Source organism: Aythya marila (assembly GCF_965140915.1).
Source record: "Aythya marila genome assembly, chromosome: 24".
Classification (NCBI taxonomy): Eukaryota; Metazoa; Chordata; class Aves; order Anseriformes; family Anatidae; genus Aythya; species Aythya marila.
Window position 1 is genome coordinate 742,147 of NC_139065.1, and position 19,672 is coordinate 761,818.

At 53.8% G+C, this 19,672-nt stretch overlaps 1 protein-coding gene across 1 annotated transcript; it reads right to left on the reverse strand.

Moving 5' to 3' along the window:
* Positions 1 to 15,487: 15,487 nt before the first annotated feature.
* On the reverse strand, positions 15,488 to 18,488 carry IL10 (interleukin 10; the record flags this gene model as incomplete). The annotated part of the gene is made up of 5 exons (XM_082778250.1): positions 15,488 to 15,580; positions 15,870 to 15,935; positions 16,576 to 16,728; positions 16,950 to 17,012; positions 18,330 to 18,488. The coding sequence occupies 5 exons, from the start codon at positions 18,486 to 18,488 to the stop codon at positions 15,488 to 15,490; spliced, it is 534 nt and encodes a 177-aa protein (XP_082634376.1).
* Positions 18,489 to 19,672: the final 1,184 nt, after the last annotated feature.

Below are 19,672 nucleotides of genomic sequence, written 5' to 3' on the forward strand. Positions count from 1 at the left end.
CAGCTCTGACCTCAGGGGTTGGCGGGGGGAGAGGTGGGAGGCCGGTGCCCCCCCTGCCCCCCTGCCATGCGCAGGGCAAGGATGCTTCCCCCCTGCCTCCACCCTCCCCTGCTGCCCCCCCAGAGCCAGATGCTGCGCTGGGGGGGTCCCGAGGGTGATGGAGGAGATGGGGGTGCAGTGGTGTGGGGCTGGGGTCACACTGTCCCCCCCCTGCCCCCCCAGTGTGGTTCCTGCAGGGGGGCCGGGAGCGATCCCCTGCGCCCGGAGCAGAACGGCTGCGCTGAAGTCTTTAGTCCATGAATAATTATTATTATTATTATTTGTCACAATGTTTCACTGCGTTTAATGTGTTTGAATGGGGAAGAAAAAGATTTTTTTAAGGCAATGTTTAGTTTTTAGGTGATCTTTTAGACACTGTATGGAATTTTGATTTGTTTTAAGAAGCAATTTTTATCTTTTTTTTTTTTTTTTCCCCTCCGTCTGTTGGCTTATACTAATCTTCCTGGTCTGCTCTTCAGTCCTTTGGATTAAAGACACTTACTGCGTCACCCAGTCTCTCCTCCTTGCTTGCGTGGCTGTGTAGGAAGCACCCCAGGTGGTTGCTCTCGTGATGTGTCCTAAAATTGCCTTTTTTTCCACCAAATAGGCTTTTTTTTTTTTTTTTTTCCACCAAAGAGGCTGAGTTTCCCCAGCCCGTTCTCCGGGGACGTGCCATTTCTGCCCTTTGCTCGGGGCTCGGCTGCCTGATGAGGTCTGGTGGCCGGCTCTGTGCAGGGGGGTTTCCTTTGGGGTGCTGGGGCTGTGGGTGCTGCGCCCGGGTGCCGGCAGGGGGAACTGCGCATCCGGCTTCGCAGCCGTGCCGTGGGCGCTGGGGCACGTGTGGGGCCGGGGACCCGGCTGCCACCGTCCCCTCTGTCACCCCTGCGCTGGGATTCACAGCCACGGGTGCTGCTCGTTCCCCGTGTGGGGCTGCAGCGTCTGCAGGAGGGGAGGAAGTAGCAAAATCTTCCAGTGCCGTCCTCCTCCTCCTCCTCTTCCTCCCCTTGGTGTCCCTCCTGGGGTGAAGAAGCCACCGAGGGGCTGCAGGTGGGGTCGTGCGAGTGGCCGAGCCCCCTTGGGTGGTTTGACTCCAAACCCTCGTTTTTCATCCTGGACCAGGGGCTTTTCCCCAGGTGGTGGGGGCCGGGCACGAGGAGCCCCCGCTGGGCTCTGAGCCCCAGGTTGGGGGTCCCCAGGGTGTCCCCCCCCCTCCCCGTGCACCCCGGGCGAGTCGGCAGCCGCTGAGCGGCGCGAGGGGCAGGTGACGTGTGCGAGTGGGTACATGGGAGCGCTGCCCACGAGCTCTGCCAAACCACAGAGCAGGAAGGCTCTGAGCGAGCGATACAAAGGGCTTTATCTGATTATTTGTTTCATAATTTCACGCTTGGAGCTGGCTTGCTTTTCTTTCCGCTCCAGCCGATGGAGCTGCGCTTTTCCGACAGCACTGATTGAACGAGCCTCGCGCTGCCGCGGCTGCCGGCACCGCTGCAGCCTCCTCGCGACGCCGGCTTCGGGCTTTTGCTTCGGGGATGCCCCTCTCCTAGATGAGATCTGCCCCAGTATGCCCTGGGATGGGGCCGTAAGTGCCAGGCTTGGGGGTCCTGGGGGGGCTCTCTCAGCCTTTCCTTCCCAGCTGGAGAAGTTCCCAGGTGCTGTGAGGATTCCTGGGGCTGTTGCAGTGTGGCTTGGGATCTGCACCCCGTAGCATGGGTTGGGGTGACCAGGCTGTGGTGTGGGTGCTGGGGGTGCTGGAGCAGCCGTGGTGACCTGGAGGGGCTGCCCTGGGGCTCCCCGGCTCGCTGGGGCTCCTTGGCTCGCACATCTTCAGCCCCAGCACTCTCCCGACGCTGCCTCTTGCTGCTTGTAATGGGACTGATGGATGCAGTCGGCTTTGCTCTCCCCACCTGCAGGAGAGCTCGGAGGTGTTTTCCACCTACGTCTGGGTGAAATTCCATCCCAGATGGGTCCAACGCTCACTCCTGCACCACCAGGTTTGGAGTGCCACATGAGACCCCTGGGGACCCTGCGACTGCGACCACTGCTTGCACAGGACCCACGCTGCTATCGTCAGAGAAGGGCCAGCCCTGGGCCTTCCCCAGCAGCTCCAGTTTGCTCGCAGTTTATCAGAGCTGTTGCTTCAAGTGCTTCTTGGCCTGGGAGGCTCCTGCGTTGGGCCAGGTAAGACCAGCTCGCCCTGCCTGGGTCCCCATTTGTGTGGGTCCTGTCACTTTTTTCCTTCCTGCCCTTGAGCATCTCTGCACTGAAGCCCGTGGGGATGGGGTGCTGTGCTGCAGCTCTGCTCCATGCCAGGCTCCTGGCCCTGGCAGCCCCGAGTTCCCCCTGCCCCCAGTTCCTGGTGAACTGGAAATGTTTGCTAGGGGCTCTGTCTCTTATTAAGCCAGCTTACTTAATATATATAAATATTTAATATTATATATTTTTTTTCCTGTTATATGTGTGGTTTAAGTGAGGCCCATGCTGCCAGGAGGGGCAGGAGGAAGAGCCTTGGTAGTGGCCACAGGGACAGCATCCCCACGTCGTGGGCAGTGGCTCCATGCAGCACGTGTGACAGCTCCCGGCAGCACCAAGAGCATGGAAAAAACATCAGGAGATGTGGATGGGAGATGCACAGACTGAAAAGCTTGTGTCTCTTGTATCTTGCATGTTGTGTGTGGTGCTGAGTGCTTGGCGCAACACCCCAAAGCCAAAAGTCAGGTCCTTGCCTTCGCTGCCAGGCCGTGCCTCGTTCACTGTATTGGGCCGGGGGATGCAGGTTGGCACGTTGCTGCTTTTGATGAAGTGTTTTAGCAGTGGTGGCGCTGAGCACGCAGCATTTGTGCGGGGAAGGCTTTGGGATCGCTCATCCTGCTCCCGGACAGTGCATGGGCTGCTCCGAGAAGTGCTGCTGCGGGATGCTGTTGTGCAACGGGGCAGGAAGGAAAGAAGTCAAATCCCACAAAGGTGCTGCAAGAGAAAGAGTGAAGAAGCTCTGACGACCTCCTCCTCTTGCAAAAGCTGAGGAGGGAGGAGTCATTTTCTTCAGCTGCCACGTTCCAAAACAGTGAGCTAATACTTAAAGCCCTGACAGTAAGTCATGCCCATGTGCACAGTGCAGATCGCTCTGCAGAAGCGGAAATGTGGACTGCACAAATATGCACAGCATCGAGAGGTGTGAAGCGCAGGTTAATTTTTCCAAGGGCTCAGCCCACGGCTGCCGTTAGCGCTGACGGGCTTGCGCAGGTTCAATGCTTTGGAAAGAAGTTTTTTATAAACAAACGTAATCCTAACAATAAAAACCCAAACGTTGTCTTTGCGGGGCGGGGGGTCTGAGGTTTGCATTTCCTTTATTACTGAAAACCAGTTCTGGAAATCACAGTGCTTACTGACACAAACCTCAACTCCTGCCTGAAGGCTTGCGGCTCGAAACGTCGCTTGGGGAGGGAGATGCGGAGAGCGGAGCAGAGTGCCCCGGGGAGAGGCAGCAGCTGGCTCTGCAAAACCCATCCCAGCCCTGTATGGGCACTGCAGGTCTCGTGGTGGTGGTCACTGAGGTTCCCTGGGGTCTCCCGTGTCCCCCTCCCATTTCTCCAACCTGGGGCTGGAGCCCCCTTGTCCTGGCTTTGGGCTCTGCACAGCTTTACCCACCCGGCAGTGGCTTCTCCTCTCCTTCCCCACACAAATCCCTTCGTGGGGGCCCTGCGCTCCCTGCAGCACGCTGCCAGACTCTTTTTTGTCACTGCTTTCATACAGTCTGCTAGGTGGATGAAAACAGAGGTCTATTTTCTGTAAAGATGTTGATACTAAAAGGAATAGCTGGGTCAGTGTGGGCGTTGGGTGAGAACAGACTTACTCATACAGGGCGATATTTTGTTGCTTCGGGTTTGAAAGCAAAATTTTTAGACAGATTTGTTCACAAAGTGCTGTAAATAAATAGGCTGTAGAGGAGAGAAGAGGGCAGCCATGAGCTGGGGAAATGCGTGACGGTGTTTGCTCTCCCGTGCAAGGTGAGGATGAAAAAAAGCAGTGTGAAGGAATACAGCTCTTGGGGAGAGATGAGACCAGTTCTCTACGTCATGCTTAGTAAAAATGCTCAAAGGGGATCTCAGATAAAATCGCTGAGCAAAGGCTCTGTTGCGGGGCAGGGAGAGGTGGTGGCCACCACTCCTCCTCGCACACCCTTCCAGCTGTGGTGGGAGCAGAGCACAGAAACCCGGTGACATGGGTGCCGTGGAGGTGTGCTGGGCCGGGCTGGGGCAAGGGTGGTGGGCTGGGATTCTGGAGATCCCAGTGCCCCCGGTGGGTGGGTGCCCCAGTGGCTCCATGCACCCACAGTCTGGGTATCTCGGGCTCTCCAGCACCCAAAGGTGCAGGGTTAATCCTCATGCAGGATATACCCGAGCCTTCTGGTATGGGTAGATCCCATGTTACCTTGCAAGTCAGCCAAGCATTGCCCTGTTGCTGTTTCAGGGCGATATTTCCATTCCCCTCAGCCCTGCTGAGCAGGTGACATCCTGCAGCCCCCACACCATGTGTCCCGGCCCCAGCTCAGAGGCTCCCCTGCACCCCAGGGTGTGAGCAGCCACTGCTGCGGGGTGCAAAGGGGGCACCTGTGGGGAGGCAAGGCTGGCGAGCTGCTCTGCTCTCCCCTGGGCTCTGTCGTAGCAGACCTTCCTCCCGCGGGGAGCCTGCGGTTTGTCTTGGCAGCAGAGAGCTCCCCTGGGGCAGGACGATCCTGCAGCATCCTCGCACCGCTGGTGGGGACCCAGGCCACTGGCAGGGGGACTGGGACAGACTGGAGCTTTCAATAATGTGTTTTTCTCTTCCCACTTTTCAGCATGGAAATGCTCTGAAGACGCAAGTGATTTGGGAACAGGAGGAAGTTGTCCGGAGCCAGATTTGTGAAGGTCTTTGTTTGCTCCTCAGTCGCTTCAGCGGGTAAATACCAACACTGCAATCTCCGTACACCTGTAGCGATGTCAAACAGTGCAGCCTGACCTTTGCTTGGCCTTAAAGAAGACACAGATGGCTAATTTCAACTAGAAGCTGAAGATAAGCCACCATGATAAAGGGCAACGAGATGAGCAAGAGATACTCTCGCATGCTTACTCTTTATGAAAACACCTCAAACATAACTGGAAACCAGGAGTGGTAGCACAGACGATGGCAGATAAGCGCTGTATCTCACCCCCACCCCTGGAGCAGACTGTCAGCACCTCGGACTGATAACCACGGGCAGCTCCGAGGTGCTGGTGCCTTGGAAATGTGTGCTTGTCCCGGCCCGATGGGGACACCCAGCCAGGCCTCCTGCCACCAAAGCGTGCCTCGGTGTCCCTTCCTTCAGCAGCTCCTTGGCCATTGCTCTTGCTTCTTCCCAGAGCCAGAATCAGAGCTGGACGTCCTCCCAGGGCCTGTTCCCTCATCGCCCTGGGTCTTCAGCCTTGGAGGAGGCTGCAAAGGGCACCCCTGGGCTCCGAGGGCTGCGTTTTGTAGCTCCGGACACAGAGCAGGCATGGGCCCGAGCACAGTGACAAAACCAGGAGGCAGCTTCCTCCCCGAGGCCTCCCTCACGTGGGGCTTGCCTCTGAACACATCAGGGAGGGCTCAGAGCCATTCTCCTGTGTGTCTGGCTTACGGCCTCACTCCCCCATGCCTCCTTCCTTCACGTTACACCCCGTCCTGCCCTGGGGCCTCTGCCCTGGCTCCTGTGAGGCTGGAGCTGGGCTTCTGCCCCTGGAGCTGAAGCTGCGGGATTTCAGGTGGTGTTATTGAACCTTTGAGGGTTCTTGTCCATGGCGTACATATGTGTGATGACGTAGCTGCCCAGCACTTTGAGTAAAATCGAGGGACTGTACGTGTGACCTGCTGACTCTGAAGGAATATGTGAAAGATTCACTGCATCATTTTAAATTTTCAGTAGTTGGTAGGAAAATAAACGCTCTCTCCTCACCCCACCTTCTTATTTTTAGCAGCAAACTTCCTGCTGAGGAAAAAAATATATATATTTCACACCATTGAGGGGATTGGTTTTGATCAAAAACCTGGCTCTGCTCCAGGTAGATGATCAGTGTTTGCCACTACCTGAGAGATGAATCACAACGATCTCGTTTCCTTGTCTGCTGATGCCAGAAGTAGTTGCTGCTCTTGCAGGGACAGAAGCGGGGCCCAAGGAGCTTGCAGCTGCTGCTGTTGGCTAACACTGGCCATCCCCACGAGGACAAGCCGTCCCCACGAGGACACGCTGTCCCCAGGGCCGCCGGGGCCGTACGGGACAGGAAGACACATTGTGCAAGGGATGCAGACAGGGATCAGAATGGAGCAGGACCAAGCAGTTTTGTATAACAGACCATTTTGTTCATGCCCCTACTTTTCTTATGACAAGGATAGTGAGTTAGAGTAGATATTTTTCCACGTGTGTACTACCAGTACTGGTAAACCTGTTCTCAGTGTAGTGGAAGCTAACCATAGCCTTCTGTTGGCCACGTAGGCTTTGCAGTATGTTATATTTCCAGTCTGTTGGTACCCCAGCAACGCCTAGATTTTGCCTTGGTGATGTTTCAGAGCTGTTCTGTTAGCTTCCAACCTGCTGGTGGCCTGTGCTGGGGGACATACGGATGTCTCTGTCCCAGCACCCCACAGCCCCTGTAGCACTGAGCCTGGAGTTAATGCCAGGAGGTAAGGGAGAGCTTCAGCCTTCCCTCTGGGAGCATTAGGTCCCGTTGGAAGCTGCACTACATGAGTCCTGGACTGACTCCATTTGCAGTGCCTGCTCCAAAGCCTTGCTGCGATGTCTCTTCCATGGTATAACTGGAGGCTGCCCTTGCCCCGGCTGCCTTTCAGACCTCATGGGTCAGACCTTGTTATCAGGAGCTGGTGGTAAGCTGCATGATTTAGAAATGCAAAGCTCTTTGTGAGAAATCAGGTGATGGTAGTGTTTTTCTAAGAATTGGGATTGGGGTCATCAGAGGGTTGTCAGGATTTCCTGCTGTGGTGCTTGGAACAACCAGTGTTGGCACAGCTAGTCGCTTAGTGCTCACGAGTGCCAAATTAGTAAAGGACCAAGCATTAATCTTGCTTGATCCTGTGGTTAGATGAAGTCTGCTGAGTGCTTGCTGTAAAATCAGAGACTTTGGGCAAGGACATTTGCAGCACAGGTTAAGGCAATGATGACTTATTGGTAATTTAAACTCAGCTGTAAAAGTAGCATGCCCAGGAGCATTAAAGCAAGCTGTTCAGTATGGGTAAGGTGCTGGCAGTGGGAAGCTGTCAGCAGGTTGTAGAGAGGGTGTGCGGGATGTGCTGATCATAGGAGTTGGGGTCAGCATTGCAAAAGATTCAGGAAATGACTTTTCAACTCAGGGGAAAAGAAACTTGGCACTGTCAAGAAATGAACCTTGTAGTCCAGCCTTGAAATACCGAATTGTTTGGAGTGGAGAAGAAGATTTTGTTGCTTCAGGGTGTGATGAAATGGTGGAGGGAAGCTGTCAAGAGGCAAAGGGCAGCACAGCACGGAAAGCAGAGATGCGAAATGAGAACAGGCTGGTGCAGACAACTGAATTACCATTCCTAGCCAACCAAAGTTTTGTACTGACTTTGTGGGCTGGGATCTCCATCTCCTCCTCAGTCAGAAAGCCCAGGGAAGCACTCAGACTTGGGCATCAAAAGAGCTGATGTGCCTGGGAAATAATCTGGTGATTTTCCTTCCTTCCACCGTATCGTTGTCTAACCAGGTAAGTCCCTGCACCTGAACTGTGCTCTGACCCTTTCACAAAATAAGGGGTTAACAGTTGGAATGGGACAAAAAAAGGTCACGGGGTGCATCTCTCTGTCCTATGTCAGCCTGCTGCTCACCCTGACAGCTCCTGTGAACCACCCGGGGCTCGGTTTCGACACCAAACGCCGAATCCTCCCCGAACCCTCAGGATGTATCAGGATAAAGTGATTTAGAGCTAAAAAGAAAGCAAGTGGCTGCTGTTCCTGTTAGGTGGCTGCTTTGCCAGCCTGCCTCTGGTCTCTGTATTGCTGAGGGTAACCAGCCCTTAGTCATTGTGAAACCACCTGCGTGCGGAGGAGACGGCGCGCGGAGCGTGCTGGGCGCCGCTGCGGGGCGGGCACCGGGGGCTCCGCGGGCGTGCAGGGCCCGGCACGCCGCATGGGAAAGGAGCTTCGCTGAAAGCGGGCGCCTTGCTGAGAACCGGCCCCTTCGCTCCCGAAGCTCCCCGCGCAACCCCCGTGCACCAGCCGCAGGTGCGCTGGGAGGAATCGCTTCACTTTGCACATCCCATGGCTCCTTTTATCTGGCCGTTTTGCTCGTGATTTGCCGTCTGCTCTGTGCGGTTTCTGGGGCAGCAGCAGAAGCTGTGCAGGGGCTCCTCCAGCCTGGTGTGTTGGGGTTGATGCCCGTCTCCACCGACTGTGTGTGCCCCTCCGGCGTGAGAGCCTGAGACGGAGCGCAGGAGGCAGCGGTGGTGCTGCTCCTTTCTGCTTCCACATGTTTACAGTAGCACTGGACATGGAAAAGGACATGGGTGGCTCTTCAAGCTTTATTACAGTGGAGCTTTGCTGGTAAACAGTAATTATGAAGAAACAAAATGGAAATAGCCAGGTGCAGGGCTTTACCAATGACTGACGTGCTTGTTTTCTGATAGGGGTGTTTCATGGGGTGTTAACGCACATTTCTTTTCTTTTTTCTTTTTTTTCTTTTTGCCTTGCTGTGGAGGAATAGAGGAGCTTGTGATAGGAACCCACAGAGCTCAGAAAAGGGCTAGGACACAGTCTGCTGCACAGTGTTAGAGGAGAAACCCTTCTGTTGGGGCAGCTGGTGAAATCTTTCCTCCCAAAATTTTTGCCCTCAAATCTCAAAGTCTGCAGAAAACGGATGGCTTGGGCTTTTGCAGGGCACAAGCTGTTTGAATCCCCAAGCGAGGAGTGAGGCTTGTGCCTACAGAGCCTGGAGCTGTGCGGGGTGCCTGGTATGCAGGGCCCTGTCTCCAGGCAGGCATCTGCCCGCACACGCCGGAGCAAACATCGCCGGTCCTTGGGAGCAGCAGCATCTGCTCGTATGCCACCCCTGCAAGAGCCCTGCTCGTCACCTCACTGAGACCGAGAGTGAAAAGGCAGCTCGTAATCCCGAGAGCGGGCAGGGCTGCTGCAGGGACAGCCCCATGCGTCAGACCCTGCGCCACAGGGTGTAGCACCACCGCCCGTGCAAGCCTCTCGCTATGAGACAGCCGGAGCCGCTGCTCCTCCATCTTACGGGTAACGCTGGAGCACAGATGAATAGGCGTTGAGCTTAGATTTCACTTGTCGAAATACTGAAAGTGGAGCCCCACAGAGCGGGGTGGGATTGATGCCTGCTCATAGGCTTTGCCCTGTCTCAAAAAGGATGCTCGGGTCTCGTGCACGTGCACTGGCGGCTCTGTGGGATGCTGGCGCTGGAGATAAGGATGAGCCCTTCCCAGAAACCAGGCCCTGAGCACTAGCAGCATGGTGCCATTCTGCTGCTGGCTTTAGGAACCCCGCTGCACCGCGGGCGAGCCAGGCTCTTGCCACCACAGCACAAATAAGAAAGTGCCAGCCCGTGAGCCCCGTGCCCGCTTCCTCCAGTGCTGCGTGTGCTGCGCTGGGGCGCCCTGCTCAGCGCTCTCGCTGCTCCTGACCTCTTTCATGACAAAAACCCCATTTTCAGGGTCACGTGGTGCTGAAATCTAGGGCGCAGAGAGGCATTAGTGGCCCGACTTGTTAAAAAAGTTAAATAACAAGTGTTCACTGTAACCACAGCAGAAATCAGGAAAGTTCTGAAAGCTTCTGCAATTTAAAAATTGTTACAAGCAGTGCTTGTTTCATTTAGATTTGTCCTGTTAGGGCTTCAGCACCATCGTACCACCAAAAGGAAGTTTTCTGAAGAGAAAAAAGAAAAAGCAGAAGAAACTGCTCCTTCAGGAGGCAGATGCTCTCTGATGAGTTGCCACACTTGGCACGTTCCTTATTTCAAGTGAAATTTATAGCCACGAGCAGCTAACGCTTGGGCACTTCTGAAGTCCTCAGGAGCTTTATCCCTGTGTGCGTGTGCTCATGCAAGAGTTGCAGTGACGTGACTGAAGTGCTGTTGAAACCACTGACCTGTCTGTGCAAACCCTGCGTGTGTGCTCTGTCAGTTTTCTGCCTGGGCTCTGCGTTCTCCCAGAACTGGGCATCTCTCTGATGAAAGCCGTGGAAGGACGCAGCGACTGCCTCCATCGCGGCACCTTGCGGAGAGCCGTCGGTGCTGGGCTGGCGAGCCTGTTCCTGTGCCCGCTGGCAGTGATTCATCTGCTGCGGCTCAGCTGGTTTCACCATGAAAATCCCTGCCTACGTGATGGCAAGGTTGTGCAAGCCTGGACTTCTGCGGCCCCGCTGCGCTGTTCCTGTCCCAGTCCCGTGCCATGGTATGCACCCTGGGTTCGTGGGGCTGCAGGGAGCAGGGGCTGGGCTTCTGCTGAGCAGCCGCCGGCTGGACTTTTTAAAAAGGGAAATAAGAAATTGGGAGCTTGTTTTTGGCTTTACCCCCTAAAGGAAGGGGGTGCTTCTGGAGGATGGGTCATGATGGGAGCCAGGCGTGGGTTTTCGTGCTGCGTTATGGCAGGCTGGATCAGCTGCAGTGCTCCTGCTGGGTTCGTGTTCTGGCCAGATCCTGACCCCTGGCTTGCTTCATGCTTTGGGAGCTGAAGGTCTGGTAAACCTCCCCTGGTTGTAGACCAGATCTCCAGTTCTTTTCCTCCAGGGTTTATATATATATATATATAAAATATATATTTAACCCTAGAAGTGGTTTAGCCATGTGCAACCCACACCAGACCGAAATCTCTGTGGCCCCGTGTTGCCAGCCAGGAGGTGCGGCGCTGGGCCCGGTGAGCAGCTCGGGCTCCTTTGGGTGAGCAGTCGGCACGTGGCTGACTCAGGCTCCCAGGTAGCGGGGCTGCGTGTCAGGAAGCCGCTCAGGCAGCGGGGTAAGCTATCAGGAAGGAGATACCCAGCCAGGAAATAATTTCCTTCTGTGGGATTAAAAAAAAAAAAAAAAAAAAAAAATCAACAAAGAGAAAACCGCCATCTCTGAGATCTGTGAGAGTCCTGCGCCGTTACTGTAACACGCAGACTGACGCTGAGATTGGCAGGAACTACCTCAGCACTACGTGGTGTGGGATAACGTGCCGCTGCCTCTGGTGCAGCAGATTTCGGGGTGCACGAGCAGCACTTTTGCTGAGCCCAGCACAACCCTACGGGGCTGCTCCCTGCCCCCATCCCAGGGCTGGGTTTTGTGCACCAGAGATTAAGAAGCGAACAGGGACACGGGGAGGGACACATTCGTGAGGGTGAATTCAGCTGAACAGGGCTGCGGGCAGGGAGATCCATGCTGAAGGCATCTCTGAGCTGTCAGCAGAGCCTGGATTTGGCCTGCTGGGGGACATCGCCTTCACAGTCTGAGTTTGCCTTGTTTGTGCAAAATGGTGTGCAGGGAGCACTGTCCTGTTTGGGTTTGCAGAGGGGCTGCAGTGCCCAGGGCCTCATCCTGCGCTCACCTGGCCCCGGTGCCGTGCCCTGGGCTCGCTGCTCCGCTCATCTCACACCAGCTCTGACTTCATGGAGCTCATGCTGCGATGCCATCCCTCTGCCATGGTAAAAAAAATTCTTTTATTGTCTTTTTTCCCCCCAAACACTGATGGTTTTGGTGTGTGCTGGTTGACACTGGGACTCACGGTGTCTCTGCAGGCTGGCCACAGCAGCACCTGATGCATGCAGCAAACGCCAGGCCAGGACACAGCCCGGGTGCTGCTGGTCTGGGTCGTGAGCCACAGGGGATGGTTTGGAGCGGTGCCTCGTGTATCTCTCTGCAAGCTGCCATGCAAAAACCTGGGGTTTTCGTTTTTATTTGTATTTTTTCCCCTCCAGTTTTTATTTATTTTTAAGGTCATGCCTCCCAGGAGGGAGGGACAATTGTGGCCCGGGCTGACCCTGCAGAGGCTGCCTGAGGACACGGCCAGAAGTGAATCATGGTGATCGCTCCCTCGCTGGCCCTTATTGCTCTATGACAGACGCTGGCTTTGGTTGCCCAGGCAACTTCTGCTGGGTTTTCCAGAACACCCTTCCTAAACCTTCTTGGAGATGAGGCATGCGTTTAGTCATAGGTGTGTTTGCGTGCCTTTGTCTCCTGGGTCCATGTCGTGATGCAAACCTCCCCGCGTTTCGGTGACAAATGGCACAGACGCGTTCACACGCAGCGTGGATGGAGACCTGGTGCTCGGTGCCCTGCCACTTGTTTCCCTCTCCCTTGAGTCAACCCGTGCTTAGGTCTGGGAGCCCTGTGGCAGCTTTCTGCCCCCTGCTTCCTCACCCAGTTTGGGAGGAGCAGGGCTGCACCTCTGCACTGGTGGCCCTGAGCAGCATCCCTTGCGGGGTGCTGACCTCTCTGCCTCGGCCGCCTTCTGCACCAAGCGGCTCCTGTAGCGCCAGGTAACTGGAAACCTTTGTTCTCCATACAGCAAGAGGCATCCCATCTGCTTCCTTCCTGTGGTTACTCTAACCAGAGTGACTGTGCTTTACTGAAAAACTCACCGCCTCCGAGCTGACTCTGCCTTTTCCCCAGGGCAGGGTGCTGAGCACCCATCTCACTCACGAGGGCCATCAGGCTCCTGCTCCAAGCTGGTGCCTTGGGTGCTGTCCCCATGGAAGAAAAGTTGTGCAAAAGGGGTGAAAATGTAAACAGGGCAGGGCAGGGATGAGGCTTCGAGGCACTGGGCAGCTGTTGCCAGGAATGCAAGGAATCTCCTGGGCAAATAGAGCAGTCACGCTGATCGACACTGGAGTGAAGTTTAGGCAGAAACTGGCTTCAAAACTGTCATGTTCAATATTCTTATTTATAATACAGTGAGGAAAGAAACCGCAGCTGCCAGTGAGCACTCAGTGTTCTGACTGGCAAGCAAAGATATACAAGCAGTGAAAATACAAGAGGCTCTAAACTGAAACCAAAAGGTGCTGGGTGGGTGCCCCCAGCAGCAGCCCCTGGAGTCGGTGAGAGCTGGGCTCTGGAAATGGCTGTGCCCGGGTTTGGAGGTGATGGAGCTGTGCCTTCGTGTGCACACACCTTCCCCTCCTCAGTCAGGTCCTCTGCCGGTGTATGCACGCGGATGTGCGTGGAGATGTGATCCCAAATTGGAGGAAAAGCAAGCAGGTCTGTCGGTAACTAATATTAGCCGAGAATGGAGCTGGTAGCTCCTGTCTGATCCAGGATCAAAGCCTCGTCCTGATGGAGAACAAGCGCAAAGTTTAAAAGAGCTCAGTAGGCAGCAGTGTTCTCTGCTGTCAGTCAGGGGAGGGAGGGGCAGGGATGTTAGTCCTGGGGATTAGCAATGACATTTGGCACATGAGCTGTTATTTAACTGTAAAAGCTGCTCCGAAAAGGGCAATTGCTGAAACGCTTGTGAGAGTTAGAGGCTGAAGGGACACACACTGGGGCCAGCGTTTCTCCACTGTAACTCAGAGGCTAGGAAATCGCTGGCAGATAGTTTGTTCTAGGGACTATTTCTGCCTCCTTGGAGATTTGCTTTTAAATGTATGTCCCAGGGGTCACCTTGCTTCCCTGCCTGTTGGTGCATGCATCCCCTGCGTGGTGGTCCTGCCTGCCCGGGTCCGTGCCCTGCTGGGCACGGCATCTGGACACTGCTGCTGGTCTACAACATGTTAACAGCTTAGAAGAACAGAAGAGAGGCTTTGTTTGTCATGAGGTCTTTATTAGCAAAAATAAAAGGTTTCTTTTCATACAATCCATGTGGAGCAGTTGATGCAGTAACAGCAGTGTTACACCGAGGCGCAGTGTCTTTGGTGCGCGCTGCAGCACCGGGGCTGTGCTCAGCTCCCTGCCACCCTGAAGGCAAAGAGCTCAGTGGAGAAGCAGCGAGGAGCTGGCCAGAGCACCCAGTAAGAAGGTGACATGGATTTTTGCAGCATCTGCCTCCAGCACTGCCCTCGAGCCAGTGGCACTGAGTTGAGCAGCACCCCTGCCGCGGGGCAGGACCTGCTGTGGTGCCAGGCACGCTGCCTGCAGGAATGCCCTTCTGTCCCCACATGTGTCAAAAAGGAGTAAATCGCATATAAATAGACCCTAGTCAGAGGAAACTTACAAATGACAGGAAAGCAAACAGCAAACAGACAGTGTTTCATCATCGTGGTGCCCTGATACTTCTAAATATTAGAAGCAAATGCCTTGGCGTTATTGGATTTCCCTCTGGTGGGGGTCCTGCGGTGCACGTGGGGCATGGAGGAGACTGGGGGCAAGGCGGGTGAGGACCCCTAAAACAAGAGTCTCACGGGGGGCAGTGGAGCCCCACTACAGCCTCCTTCCCAGTCCCAGTCTGCTGCAGCTCCTCGTGCGGCCAGTTAGAAGCAAAACCGAATATTGCCAGCGCTGCGTGCAGCTTCAAGAATTTGAATGCAAATTACCCAAGCCACCTTAAAATGGTGGTTAATTAAATACCCTCTAGCTTCTAAAAAGAAAAAACAAACAGTAGGTAAAACCCAATCAAAGACTGGAAAATACTAAGGTTAATTCTTAAAAGTGCAGAGTGTCTGACCCAGCGGCTCTGGAAGCCAGTTGACAGCAACGTTTAAGTCAAGTTCTATTAGAACCAAAAGCTTAATTCCTATCACTACTTTTCTTTAACCTGGACTAATCTATAGGCTGAAGTCAAGAGGTGGGTTTTAACCGAGCTATTGCTGAGGCATGGTCACATCGCATTTGCTGGAGTGCACGACTTTCCTCGCAAGGGAAGAAAAAAAATAATCCCGCCCTTGATTAATTTTATGATTATTTTTCTCAGTGCAAGGCCATGCTATAATTTGAAATATTTCAGTGCCAAATTCCACCTGCAGAACCAGAGCTAGTGACATGGTTATGCGAGGAAACATTTGATTGCATAACTAAATGGCTGAATAGGAGCAGATAAATAAATAGGCAAGAATAGGAGCAGAGCGCTCATGGGGTGTTTGCAATTAAACTTTGCTCAACTCAGAGCTGGAAGAGCTCTTGACCAAGCGACCATGCTCAGAGCAATTGCACTCAGGATAAACTCAGCTCATTTACCTGCTCGGCAGAAGAATGCTGCTTTGGGTGTTTTGAAGCTATGAATAAAATAGCGCTATCATAAACAGCATAAAATATTGAACAATAAATAGTAGTTTACAAGGTCATTATACTTCTCTCAAAATAAAAATGTGTAAACATGAACACTGAGGTATTAGGAATAATAAATATTAAATTCAATTAGTAAAAAAATAACTTTTAAATACAATACTAAACTTTAAGTTGCTATTGACCTGTAATTCCTGACCTGAGCCCTAGCATAATTTAGTCTCTCAGCCTAATGTGCTTTCTGAAGAAGGAGCAGGACTTGGTGTGGCAGCCGCCCCGCGGGTGCTTTCACTTCCTCCTCTTCATCAGCAAGTATTCTTCAATGTAGTTGATGAAAATGTCAAACTCCCCCATCGCCTTGTAGATGCCGTTCTCGTTCATCTGCAGGTGGAAGTCAGTTGGTGTTTTAATTCACTGGTACTGCTGCAGTTCAAGCGCGTACGCGATGCAGAATCCCTAGAAATGTTCTCTTTCCACCGAAAGCTCCAGTTTCTCTCTCCCCACCCACTCACGGAAACACAGCAGCTGCTCCTTTGAGCCTCGCTGGCTGGATTTCTCAGTATTAAGCATTCACATAATCAAAGGCTTCTGCCTGTTCGGCTCCTGACGCCTGCCCTGATGTGTGAGGACAGCGGTAAACCCCACTGACCCGCCCGAGCAAGGCACCCACCTTTTCAAACGTCTCCTTAATCTGCTTTATGGTTTTGCTCCTCTTCTCGCACGTGAGGAACCTGTGCTGCAAAGGGAAGGAGACCACGGCTTTAACTCAGCAGTTTTCCTTCCTGGTGCGGGTCCCTCGTCACTGCCACCGCGGGTCTCCACCTTCCCCGTGCGTGCCTGAGCTTTTCCTCTGGGCTCCTGCAGCGGGCACCGGGGCTGCCTCGTGCCGTGCGCTGAGATTGGAGCCCGCTGAGACCCCAGTTTCAGCCCTGTGCTCTCCCTCCCTCCCTCCTTCCAGCCCCAGGGCTCGGCGAGGGCAGGGTTGGTCCCGTCTGACTCAGACTACGTCTGGGGACGGGGTCACGGCTAAGGGAGCGAGAGGCATCACCACCGAGATGGCAGCCAGGTAAGGGACAGATCCCCCTGCCCCCCACCCGCTGTTTCTTCACCCAGGTTTTGTCAGGCTGCAGATAAAGGGTGCTTCTGGGCATCTCTGCTGTTGTACTGGTTGTCTAATGGGGAGCATCCTCGTGGAGTCTGCGCCGTGCAGCACCAGACCCTGCCCCTCCCCAGGCATCCCCACCTAGCTCCTGCCCCTATTTTCCTGCCCGTGGGGACACCCAGCTCCCACCCCCTGCCTTGCTGCTGGTCTGGGACCAGCCCCACTCCCCTGAGTGCCCGATTGCGCCCCGTGCCGCGGTGCTGAGCCCACTCACACAGCGCCTCATCATCGCCTTCAGGCTCAGCAGCAGGTTGCCCAGGTCGCCCACGCTCTGCTGGTGTTGCTCGCTGCTCCTGATGGCGCTGGGCAGGACCTCCTCCATGTAGAACCGCATCATCTCCAACACCGACTGGCAGCCGAAGTTCCCCTGGGGTGAGAGGAAGGGGCTGTGTTGGTGGCAGCACAAACCGGTGCCTTTATGGTGGTCAGAGAGCTCGCAGCACGGGGGTGGCCGTGTGCCAGCCCTGCCGCAGCCAGCTGGAGAGCCGACACTGGGGAATGCCCCCGCCTGGGGTCGGCTTCCTTTCTTACAAAACACAGGCTGAAGGATGGAGGGTAGTGGGCTTAGGTGAGAATTATGATTCTTACCTTAAATTCATCCAGCAGATCGGAGCTGAGCAGCTGGATGCTGAGTTCATCGTCTTGGGATTGCTGTAGGAGAATGCAAGAGAACGATGAGCTTTATGGAGGCAGGCGGTACCGCTTCCCCCTGCGCTGCGCCGAGGGATTGTTCTGCTTGTTTGCGTTTATGGTCTCACCGTGGTGAGGCACAGAGTACCCTTCCTTCAGTTTCTAGCTCAGTAATGCAAAGTACAGAAATCCCTGTTTGTTTATTTTTTTTCAGTGGGGCTGAGGCAGCAAGCTCACAAAATCTCGAATGCCAGTTTGATTTTTCCGTTAGATTTCATTAACCACACCACCCCGCTCCCCAGATAGGTGTCAAAGTTACGGCAGCTGCTTGAAGAGAGGTCTCCACGCAGTCTGGCTGCTCTCATGCTCCCGGGGACAGGATGGTTCCAGCCCTCTGATGGTGACCTGAGGGTCCCCAAACACTGGGGCACCGGGCACCCCAAGGGGGCTTTGCCTCGTGGTGCTGCTGCTGCGCCTTCAGCTCTGGGGGGCTGGGGCAGTGCAGGGGGTGAGCTGACAGTGCCCAAAGCATTGCCCTGTGGCACTCAGAAGCTTTTCTGAGAGGTGAACATTCATTCCTAACGTTAACTGAAAGGTTTACAGCCAGCTTGAAGTCTTAAATCCCCCCGGCAGTGTTCATTTGATACAAACCACAGCATCAGTCTGGGTTCGAACCCGGAGAGTTCTCTCGTTTTATTGCTAAATTGTACTGACACCAACTAAAATAGTAACCTGGGTGTGAGCAACCACCCCTGTCAGCCCCGTGCAGAGGCAGATGGATGCTCTGAGTGCCTCATGCTGCTGGCCCTGCACCCTTCTCCCTTGTGCCCCCGTCCCTGCGGTGCAGAGCTGTGACCTTTCGCAGGCACCCGACCAAGCGCCCCTTGCTGTCGGGTGCTCCGGTCCTTTGGTCGTGCTTCTGCAGCTCTTTCAAAGAAAAGTCGGTAGCAAAAGATTTCCCTTTTCGTCTAGTATTGGTTTCAGAAGGGCTGGACCTCGTGGCCCTGAGGAAGAGTCTGGTCCCTTCCTACTAATTCAGTGAATAATTTGCTCTGCAGCGTTCAGGGGGAAGTCTGCCCAGCGAGGTCTTCAGGGTTCATTATGAAATTGCTCAAGTTCATTACAACTAAAACTAGGAAGAAAACCCTTGCGTATTGTCTCTCAGCAAGCAGCAAAACAACTTCTCTTGCTTGCATGCAGCAGCCCATGACACCAGGCACAACCAAATAATTTCTGCCCAGAGGAAGCTGCTGTCCCCTCATCCAAATCACTGAATTCTGAGAAGAAAAAAAGAGAAAAAGAGAGAGACAAGGAGAGACAAACTGGTGTCATACTTACAAAGTAGTCTTTAATCTCCTCGAACTTCATCCTCAGCTCCTTGAGCTTCGCTGGTAGGAGGTCAGACAAGTGGAGGCAGCCGGACTCGGTGAGCAAGCACCTGGCAGGCTGGGTGCTGGCAGCCAGGAGCAGCAGCAGCGCCACGCAGCAGGTTCTCATGCTGTGAGGATGAGTTCCTTTCCTCTTAGTCCAGCTCTCGGTTGAATTTCACTGGAGGGTAAAATGCAGATCTGCAGTCTTCACCTTGATGGAGCCCCTCATTTATACTCTCAAAACATCTCTCAGTTTCCTCTCCCCGCTTCCTGACGAGCAATATTAGGGTTATAAGTCATTCATTAAAAGCAAATGTCACTTGGGTTTCCCGTCAACTTGGGTTTCCTGTTCTCTTGACCCCCCTCCCCTCCTCACACCCCATCAAATCTTTTGTGCTTAGACTCTGCATTTTTTTTTCATTGCTTGCTTCTTGTAAATTTAAATGTGGCTAAAGAGGAAAGCTTCAGATACAATGAGAAGAAGAAAAGGTGCTGTGTGAGGTTGTGAGGTTACTTCTGCATTCTCACAGCCACTCTTTTATTTTTAGAAGAATGCTGTGAGGCAAAAAGTGTTTCTATTTTTAAATCTCCAAGTCAAGCCTCCACTTAGGATCACCAGCACCATGGATAATGCAGCAGCATTGCTTTCAATGAACTTGTTCAAATACATTGTCTCCTCATTTATCACCCCGATGCAAATACATGGCACTCTTAAATCTTTTTCTGTTTATTATTCAGTTAATGCTTATGTCTGCTGACATCGACATGAATTTGTACAGGCTCCGGCAAGCTCAGGAGAATGCTCCAAGCTCCAGCTGGGATTTCACCTGGGCACTAACACGATCGGTCCTGTGCATTGGGGACGTGCTGGGGGAGCCCAGCCTGGCTCAGGCTGCGCCGCTGTTCATGTCCCATGCAGGGGAGAGGAGCTGGAGCTCAGAGCTTGGTGCTAGGGCTCTCTCCTGCCTGCTTCCCCACCAGTAAGGAGAGAATCAGTCTCTTTTTAAGGTGTTTCTTAGCAGCAGCCTGTGATTTTAATTGGGTTTGTGTCATGGGAGAAGCTGTTTGCACACCGGTGTGTGGTGCCCAAGTGTCCAAGCAGGTCACGAACATTTTTGTTTCTGGTTCTTGAATCTTATTGTATTTCCTAGAAATAGACAGTAACTTCGTCCAAGCCACCCAGCGCTGGCTCCATGAACTGGATGTGCTCTGCTAGCTGAGATTCATTGTCCCAGCTGATAAAACTACCATTTTGGTGCTGAAGATAACTCCTCTGACGTCTCTCCTTTCCGTTTTCCTCTCATTCACACT